Below are 10,502 nucleotides of genomic sequence, written 5' to 3'. Positions count from 1 at the left end.
ATTACTCAACAAGTTCAACGCCAAGAGAATACATTATTTTCCACATACTCAGGAAACACTTTATGGCTTTACAAACTTAATTAGTTTGTCCTTTTTGATTTTTTTTAAATGAAAATAAAAGGGTATTTTCTGAACATTTTTTGATTTGCTTTGAGTTTTTTTTTAAACTCAAATGTGTGGGGAAACAAAAGGTTTCATACAATTAAACAGAAGAAGTAAACTCAATCTTTTAAAAGCTTACTTAAGCTTTAAGGATTTCTCTTTAAAGAGAATGAGAGCAAAATTACGTAGTCCCTATGTCCCAGTTCCCAAGTCTTTTTTTTTTTAAAAGACAGGTAACACCGAGTCTGACTTCTAGTCTCTATTCTTTCTTCGTCTTTTTGGCGGGATTGAAGCGCTGGCTGCAATTAAAAAAGGAAAAGTATATATATATATATATATATATATATATATATATATATATATATATATATATATATATATATATATATATATTGATATTGATATTTGCCTATTCTGTAACCAGTATTTTTTTTTCTTTAAAGCAACATAATTTTGAAAATCAGTGTGCTAATTTGAAGAATTTGCCATCTATTTTGGAATTAAAATTTATTAAATTTGGGTTTATAAAGTTGCATTATTTCTAAAGAAAAGAATTTAAATGAAATGTTGCAAAAAATGTTATTACATTTCACAAACTTCAATACATTTTCAAAAATATTAACGCTCATAAAGTGATGTATACTTACATATCCACTACAGTGGTGCCTTTCACAGATCCTTTCACATTGATGTTCTCTTTGAAGGTCAAGCCTTCAAAGATGGTCTGTATCATATCTGTACGGACCTTTAGTGTCATCCCACTGACAATGATGTAACTGTAGTTTCTATAAACGTTTAAAGAAATAATTTGAAAAGTTTGTAAAAATTGTTAATTTATTGATAAATATTTAAAAGTTAATGTGATGTTCTAAGAAGAATATGAATGTATGTAAATCAAAATATTCCTGACAAGGGCAAGGACAATTAGACTATAACCTTGAACTTCCAATGACCTTGATCTGAGTAACATTTACTTTGATGTGAAAATACCAAAAAATAAAGTCTCCATTTAACAGAATTCTGAAGTTATTTAAGTTACAGGCATAATTATGAAACTAAAATGTTTGTACAGTGTGTTAAAATGCTTGTACAGGTCTAAACATTAATTTCCTTTGCTACTTGTCCATTGGACAAGTAACAAAGACAACAATTGAAGTCCATTACATGTGCACGATGTTATAGTCCCCTACGGGTGAAACCGGAGGGGACTACAGGTTTCCCAAGTTTGTCTGTCTGTCCATCTGTCCCTCTGTCTGTCTATTCCCCTTGGTTTTCTGCACTTTTTTCCTAAACATTTGCAGATATTGAGCTGATTTTTGGTCTGCAAATGTATCTTGACGAGTTACAGATCAAGTTTGAATTTCATTCCACTATATTAATCTTGAAAGAATTATGGTCTTTTTAATTTTTAAGGGTTTTTCGCACTTTTTCCCTAAATGCTAGTAGATATTGAGCTGTTTTTTTAGTATGTGAATGTATCTTGGTGAGTTACAGATCACTTTGAATTTCATTTAGCTTCACTGATTTTTGAGGAAATTACAACTTTTTTAATTTTAAGGTTAGGATTTTCTGAACTTTTTTTTTTCTAAATGCTTTCAGATAGATATTTAGCTGATTTTTAGTATGCGAGTCTACCTTGATGAGTTATAGATCAAATCTGCATTATGTTCCACTTCAGTCTGCATTATGTTCCACTTCAATGATTTTTTTTAAATATGGAATTACAGCATTTTTAATGGGGACCAGATTATACTTGCCAGTAGGGGACTAATATTGCTGATGCAATTCTCTCTGAATGCTTGTGTAAAATACTGAACAAACACATAACAACATTTTATCTAGACTTTCTGTCCTGACAACTTAAATGCTGTCAAAATTTAACAGAATCCAAACTTTGTAAGACGGTAACGGGTAATTTCCATGCCTTTGCAGTAGTATGCAATTAGTTAATGAGTGTAAACTCAATTGCACAGTGATGCATATCAGGATTGAAGTTTGGTCTTGCATACCGTTTGCGTCTTTAATGTACCGGTAAACTTTCAACAGGCATTATTTTTAATATTTAGAGACTTCTTTACATTAAAATGCACTTGTCCAATCAGAGAAGTGTCCAGCAATATACATTTGTCTGTAATTTTTTTCACTAGTAGTGTACAAGTGGACAAGCGTTAATGTTGAGCTCTGTTGTACATATAGTACCGGTATTACATATTGTAGATTTATCATGATAATTAAATATTAATATGTCTCCTTTGGCTCCATTGTTAGTCCAGGGTTTATATATGGTTTGAAAGAAGTTGATTAATCTAAACTAAAGAGTCTGCATTTTATTTTCTTAATGATTTTTCTGCAGCAGTGGTTTTCATTCTTTATCTCTCTATACTTGTAAAGGATTTCGGCTATTCATGTGAACACAAGGTTCAATCCTTTCATACAAGGATGCTTTGTAACAGGTTTGGTTGAAATTGGCTTAGTTATTATTCTTAAGTAGGGGATACAAAACGTATAGACGTTGTATAAATTATGCAAGAATGTCAGTTTACTGCATATAAAACTTACTCAGAAACCTCCAACGCTTCAACTTCTCCTTGAAACTTGCCTTCTTCTTGAGTTTCCTAAATAAATAAAACAATATTTCATTTTCCATGATCAAAAATGATGGTCATCCTGAATTAATATGGCATAGGTTGGACACATAGAAATGCTGTGACAGAATGTTCAAATTGTACTTAAAAAAACATTAATTGGTAAGCCAAGGATCACTTAGTACTTAGTAGCATACAAAAAATATTAGTTATAGTTGTCCTTATAAAATTAGAAAATGGTTTGAGTTATCAAACCACCTCAAAAGTATCTATAGATGTACATAGAAAAAGACAAATAGGCAAATCAATATACCTCTATGGGAACAATTTGTTTTAATATAGGCAATGTCATTTGTATAGCAAAGGTCTTCCATATTTTTTCAGGACCCTAATTACAAATATGTTTATCTTATGCCTAACTTGCTTGATATCTAATCTGAAAGGAATCAATTTATTTCTGCATGAAATAGAAGAATAATCCTCAAGTATTATAATGAAATATAAATTTATGAAAAAAGTTTAGCATACATCCTCTGTGATTCAGAGAAAAGGTATATAAATGTGTACAATTTAGGAATATATATATATATATATATATATATATATATATATATATATATATATATATATATATATATATATGCTTAAATTTTACAGTGCTTGTAGAGAATGAGGAGATATTAATGTTTTTTTTCTTCACTATGATGACTTACAGAACAAGTTGGAGATGATTGACCTTTCTTTTTTTTAAAGACTCTCTTACCTTCAAACGTGTTAACACACTGGAATTAAGACAGATTTCTCCTCTCCACTGATCCACTTGAACATTTGTTGCCGATATTATCGTGTCCACTGGAGGCATTTCATACTTTGCGCATTCCCCCCAGAGCTTGCAGACAACTTTTCTTGCACCCTGCAAGGACTCCAATGTAATTTCCCTTCTCTGACTGTTAGGTGATGTAAGTATGTCTGTGTACTAGAATTAAAGTGTTCATTTAAATTAATTTGTAAAACACTGCTTTAGTGTATTTAATGCAGGAAAAGTTCTATAGCAGTTGAATTAAATTAACTTTAATATTTGAAACTTTTTTGACCCTTAAGTATCAATTTTTCTGAGAGAGATAAGATTAGGAAAAATCACTTGAGATTAAAAAATATCTCATCAGAAATAATATAATGGATGAATGTGAACAGCAACTATATTGCTGAAGTTTTATTCAGATAAATTCAGTGCAACTTACATTACGGAGGATTCCTTTTACACTAACTGTTGACTTTTGTGGAGATTCCAACACTTGTTCTACTGAAAGTTCAGGAGGGTTTAGGTACTTCTTAATTTTATCCATTTCAAGCGGAAATTTTCCACACTCAAATACCTTGAAAAAGTGGGAAACATTAAAATACAAGTGAAACGGGGAACCAGGTTGTCTATGGCAGCAAAGTGTACCCAATCTGTCCCAAAGTATATATGAATAGCAAAATTATCTTTCAACTTTATGAAATAATACCAATTAAGGAACAGACTAAGCACGCTCATAACTATGTAAAAGTACAATAAGTGGTCCTGTTTTATTCAACCCAGGTTCTGAGATTCCTAGACTATGATCAACACCTTGAAATGAGAAGAAAGTTTGAATTTTAACAGTTATTATGTTTATAATTCTCAGTGTGATACCTAAGAAAAATGTATAAAAATAGATGAAAGCTTCCATACACCCTAAGAGATTCCACAAAACACCCTAGAAATTGTAGAGGGACTCTTGATGCAAGTAGACTGAAAATTTCCTAAATTAAGTCCTAAATTTATTACAGAATGGACAAGGCAATTTATTTATTATAAATAACACTATAAAGGCCTAGGGATATCCAATTCATCGTTGAACTAATGTGACTCCAGCTAAGAAGTTAGTTATATTTTACACTATTTAGACCATGCATGTCCTAAACAAAAAAATGAAACTGCATGGGCAGTACATTTTAGGGATTAAACCCTTTAGAAAGAAGAGAAACTTGAACTTGGGTAAATTTGGGGTTTATATATAAACTCTAACCAATGAAAATCATTCTAACTAGCTAGCTTTAAAATAGTAAATATTGTGAATATCTAAAATGACTTCTGATATGTTGAAAGTGCAAACTTTCAACCAATGAATATTCAGGAACCAAAATAAGTTCGGAATGATAACTAATATGGGAGTAAATTTAACTTGAACATCTGTGAAGACAAATAGAGTTATAAATATGGGACTAAAATTTAACATCAGCGATGACTATTGGAAAATGTAGTAGAGACCACGTAATTATATTCTAAGAAAGACAATTAAATTAAATGCTGAATAAAAGTCAAATCCGTCACACATGTATTTATATACTAATGGTTTGATTTAATCATTATATATGCTGTCAAAGTAAACAATGCTTAGGGTTTGATTTAACCATAATATTAGTATGCTGTCAAAGTAAACAATGCTTACTAGTAATAATCCTGCTCTGATGTGAATATATGGACTGTATCATGTCGTTACAGGGTTTAAACTTAGCACTCGCCCACTCACTAGTTGTAAAATTTGGTGTGGTCTGCTCATAAAATTTAGCACTTGTTCGCTCACGTGGCGAATTAAAAATCTGCAGGTCCAGAATTCATTCGCAGTCTCATTATTGAAAAACAGACGTTTTCCTCTGGTTTTTGCCTTAAAAATTCCGATCAATTAAATAAATCAAAGTAGCAAGGTCCTATTTTTCGTAAATATCCTTCATCTTATCTATTTACCAGTACCACATGATTTGTGAAATCTATAAAAGGATTGTCTTTTTTTTTAAATTCCTAATCGGATTTTCCTGCATTCCATTATGTATGGATATGTGATAGATATACAATTATTAATAAATTATTTCTAATTACTCAATCGTATGGATAAGAAGTGTTACTAGATGCCTAATCTTATTTCAGAGATGTTTCAAAAATTATAAATTTAAACTAAATAAAAAAAAATCTTATTCATGTGTCAGTGTCACTTCATCAATAGCTAGGCTTTATAGTCCAATGTCCAGAAAAAGGGACTATGCATATTACCTTGTAAAAAAGGGTAGTAACTGTTTATTGAATTTCATTTCCTATGATCGAATATTAATATGGTATTTGATTTTACATAGTAATAAGAACTTCAATTTTCATTTTAAACAAATTAAAGTATTTAATTACATTAAATTGGTATCTAATTTTGTCCCAGTGCATTCAAAGGGTTAAAACAAATCAGAGGGATTTTGGGCTAACAAATTTAGAAACTTTAGGAGCCCACATGGTTAGTGGAAATTTGAGTTAAGTATAAACCCTGTTATACATATGCATGTTCAGTTATGGACAGATGCATGGATAAACAGAAGTTGAAATCAGATTCATACAAAAATGAATCCCAACATATCGCATGCCTCAACAAAGAGAGTGCTAAAATTTCAAGCATCTGTAATGAGTTGTTCCTGAGAAAACTGTTACAAAAATTTGTTACATATTATACAGACAGATGAACAGGAAGTTGACATCAGATTCAAATAGAAAGTCAACCCACCATATGGCATGCCAGGGATTATTATCTAAAGCATATTTACTACCGATATTCGGTATTTTTGCCCAAGTGAAATTTCCCCTGAATATCCCATTTTTCCCTTTTGATGAGTAAAAATTTAATTCCCCTGACAATGATAACAAGAGGCCAATGGGCCACAACGTTGACCTGAGTAATTTGGCCCTGCTGTTCTTTACCAGACTTTCCCCAATGTAATAACTATTGTGGCCCCACCCTACCCCCAGGGGTCATGATTTTAATAATTTGTAATCTTCAATACTCCAGGATGCTTCTACCTAAGTTTCAGCTTTTCTGGCCGAGTGGTTCTTGAGAAGAAGATTTTTAGAGGGTTTTTTTTTCTTTTTCTATATTTCAATGTAAAACTTGGATTCCCTATTGTGGCCCCACCCTACCCCTGGGGGTCATGATTTTGATAATTTCTTACCTATACTACCCTAGGATGCTTCTACCTAAGTTTCAGCTTTTCTGGCCCAGTGGTTGTTAAGATTTTTAAAGATTTTTACTACATATTTCAATGTAAAACTTGGATTCCCTATTGTGGCCCCACCCCTCCCCCTGGGGTCATGATTTGTAAAATTTAGAATGTACACTACCCCAGGATGCTTTGAGATAATTTCAGCTTTTCTGGTCCAGTGGTTCTTGAGAAGACTTTTTAATGATCCCACCTTATTTTTGTCTTTTCTTGATTATCTCCCCTTGGAAGAGGGCTTGGCCCTTCATTTTTACAATTTCAACTCTCGTTCACCCAAGGACGATTTGTATCAAGTTTGGTTAAAATTGGTTCAGTGGTTATTGAGAAGTTGAAAATGTGAAAAGTTTACAGACGGACAGGCAGAAGAATGACAAAGAAAGGGTGATCAGAAAAGCTCACTTGAGGTGAGCTGAAAAGATCAATTGTTTTGCTTCATAAAAAGTGGAAATTTAAAGTAAAAATGTTCAGAAGATGTGAAGTATGGTTTTTCTTTGCTATTTTATGCACTTTAAATGGTATGTTGAAATGATGATATTCAGTTGGGTCCCCCAATTGTGCTAGCCCTGCACCCCCTGGGGGTCTGGATTGACCCCCAGAACCCCAGATGATTTTTCCAATTTCTCCAGAAAAGGTAATTTCTTCCAAAACCTAGATTAATCCCTGCATGCTTAAAGAAAGTGTGTGTAAACTTTCATGCAAGTTATCAACAAGGCGGATGGGGGGGGAATGCTTGAAATTTGAACTAAGGTGAATCAATTTAAACTGTCTTTGAATGCTTCTATTTCAGTCTGACTAATCATGGCTTTGATTCTTCTTGAGAAGATTTTTCCGATACATGTATTTATTCCTATATAAAAGTTTCATCCCGTATTGTTACCCCATGGTGCCCCCAGGGATTATGATTTGAACATTTAAATCTGCACTATCTGAATTAAGTATGAAATATTTGAAGACTCTAAGTGTCGTAATGGCACTAATGCTCCTGAAGTAAGGAACAAAATTTCAAATGCCATTACAATGATTATTAGTTTAAAATTTCTTTGTCAAACTTGATCTGTATTTTCTGGTAATTAAATTACCTGCATATGTGTGCGCAATTTCAATCTTGTATATATATATATATGCATCCCTACAAAAGTTAGAGAACGGAAATTGAATATTTAATTTGACAATTTTGAAAGAGGCACGTCTCATCAATATAACCATGCAGTTTGTTTGCTTATTTTCAGGAGCATGGAAGAGCAATTCCACAGAATTAATGCATTTTCACTGCGAAGTAGAATTTTAATGCGGATTCATATGAACATGGCATTAAACTTCAACTGCAATGCTCAAAATAACCGTGTGCCTGCCCATGGTCTTCCGAGAGGCCAAAATTTTAGCGCAGGTAACAAATTTTTATGCATCAACGTCCAGTTGTGTATCAAATTTTCTACCAGAAATTTACATTAAATTGTACCTGCAGCGAGGCGCCAATTGATAAAATTCTGTCTTGGGATCGAAGTCAAGATTTTGCTTTCTTAGACGAGCTGGGACACGTTAGCCTAATGCAATTGTAAAACGTAGGCCCTAATTTTTCACGAAGACGAATAATTTTGTCAGACTACTAGGTCTTTAGCAGGCTTCTTATATTACTAGCAATGGGGTGTAATTTTAAGACGAGTTTTAAAGAGTGACTAAAGTAGAATTCCTAAGATATTTTTGTTATTTAAACGACATTTCATACTTCACTTAGAAGAGCAACATTTTCCTTAAACAAGTTTTTTGTCTTGAAATATAATTTTATTCTTACCCGGGAAGTTTCGTATAGGCGAATAGTGTCGCCTATACTGACGGCTTTAATCAGGTAAAATTTCCCCGTCAGGAGATGATCTTTAAATTTTAGAGGGAATGTCATTTGCTTCATCTCCTTACTCGTGTTGTCGAATACTACGGTCAACCGATATTCTCCTTTGTCTGTTTTCCTTTCTTGCGAGGCCGATACTACATAGACTTTTGCTTCTACTCCTCCAGACGCCATCTCGCTTTTGAGCGATTCTTCTAGAGTGACACAATATATACTTGTGTTTTTTGGCGGGAAAATGATGTCAGCATCATGTGAACAGTCTCATCCAATACTATTCCAATAAATAATTTTATGTGAACAGGCGGATCCATTATAGGACGGAATCTCATTGTTTTGATTTGATGAGGTCATATTCACATATGCGTGGGAACCAGGGGGTGGGGGTGGGGGGTAAGGGCGGCTTACCCCCCCCCCTTTTTTTTGCAGATAGACATACATGTAATATTGGGCATTGAAAATTGGAGTTTTTTTTTCTTAGTTTAACCCCCCTCTTACTTTAAGTTAGCCCCCCCCCCCTTCAATATACTTCCGATCCCTATGAGTCACGTGTATTGCATACTTATAATAAATAAATGAATTAGAACCATAATAAACTAATTCATCTTGTCGGAATTGTTTAAACATTGTAAAATGTTATATCAAAGAAAGTGAAATGGAGAAGGTGTCGGAAAAATTATTGACAGATTATCTAAAAAAATTGACAAGCAGAAAAAAGGAGAGAAAAAAAAAAGAAAAAAACACAAATTATTATAGTAGTCTCGTATGTGTAAGAAAATGTGAATATTTTTTTTCTTTCTAGTCTAAAAAATACCATCGTTAAAACTTGCTATTGTAACCGGGTATTGAGGAGAAAAACTAATGCGACGGACCATATTACACTATAGGTAGGATTCTAGTCTGGTGCTTAATTTGAGGTATTTGGTGATCGCCTATCGATTATACCGGTATGACTGTGGTGAGTACCACATAATGTCATTTGCTAATACAAGACGGTTTTAATAGGATCTAGTATCTTGTTGGGCAACTGCATGTTTGTGTGACTATTAGTGTTAAAAAATTAGGACATACAGTTTCCGTCTGTCTGTCTGTTTGTCTGCAAAAACTTTATCTTTGCCCAGAACTTTTAATTGTTTTGAGGTGTGTTATTTCATATTTCACATGTGTATTCCTTGTGAGAAGACCTTTCTTTGGGTTAGAACATTTTGACCTCTTGGCATTAGCATTGGCCTTGTAGTTTGGCCCACTTTTGCAAAAATGTACCAAACTGTAACCGTGGCAATAAGTTTTAATTGGTTGTAGCTATGGTTTTTATACTTTATATACTTGTTGTGACAAGTCCTCTCTTTTTATACCAACGAATGTGACCCTTTAACCTTGACCTACTTGATTGTCTTGTAAAAAATAATTTTGACTCTAATTTTTGAAGAGTAAGGACTTTCTGGTGATTTATTTGATAGTAATGGTAATTTTATATCTTTTATATGCTTTGGTGATCTTGTTAAAGAATTTTCTTTAAAAGTCCCTTTTATACTATATACGCAGGCGTAAAAGGGGCAATTTTGCATTCTTGGCCAAATGTTAGAAATGTTAGTATAAATTCTGTCACAAGACCTTATCAGCCAAAATTTGTGGAAATCATCAATAAAGATAAAAAAAAGTTCTAAAACAATTTATGATACATATTTGTCATTACGTGTATATACTTCACCAAAGTGTTAATGAAAATGGGCTAGAGAACTGCAGTTACAGCAGGAATTGAATTGGAAATTAGTTCATAAAAAATATTATTCAATATCAAAAGACAAGGCTTTTATGGTTTAATTTTAGAATCATACATAGGATTCTTGGTACAAATAAGTATTTGTTTTTGTCAAAAATGAGAGAAAATAATCTATGTTCTTTATGTCAATATA

The 10,502-nt window shown here is 32.7% G+C and overlaps 1 protein-coding gene across 1 annotated transcript; it reads right to left on the bottom strand.

The window, feature by feature from the left end:
- Nucleotides 1–361: 361 nt before the first annotated feature.
- LOC133198961 (uncharacterized) lies at nucleotides 362–8,763 on the bottom strand. The gene is made up of 6 exons (XM_061334861.1): nucleotides 8,536–8,763; nucleotides 3,929–4,063; nucleotides 3,451–3,663; nucleotides 2,662–2,717; nucleotides 750–887; nucleotides 362–401 (listed from the first exon to the last, which is right to left on the bottom strand). Exons 1-6 carry the CDS (start codon nucleotides 8,761–8,763, stop codon nucleotides 362–364), a joined length of 810 nt encoding a protein of 269 aa, XP_061190845.1.
- Between the last annotated feature and the right edge of the window lie 1,739 nt (nucleotides 8,764–10,502).

Source organism: Saccostrea echinata, unplaced genomic scaffold (genome assembly GCF_033153115.1).
Source record: "Saccostrea echinata isolate AGI-Se365-2 ecotype Australia unplaced genomic scaffold, CSIRO_AGI_Sech_v1 ptg000033l, whole genome shotgun sequence".
In the NCBI taxonomy this organism is placed as follows: Eukaryota; Metazoa; Mollusca; class Bivalvia; order Ostreida; family Ostreidae; genus Saccostrea; species Saccostrea echinata.
This window is presented reverse-complemented; position numbering and strand designations above follow the sequence as displayed.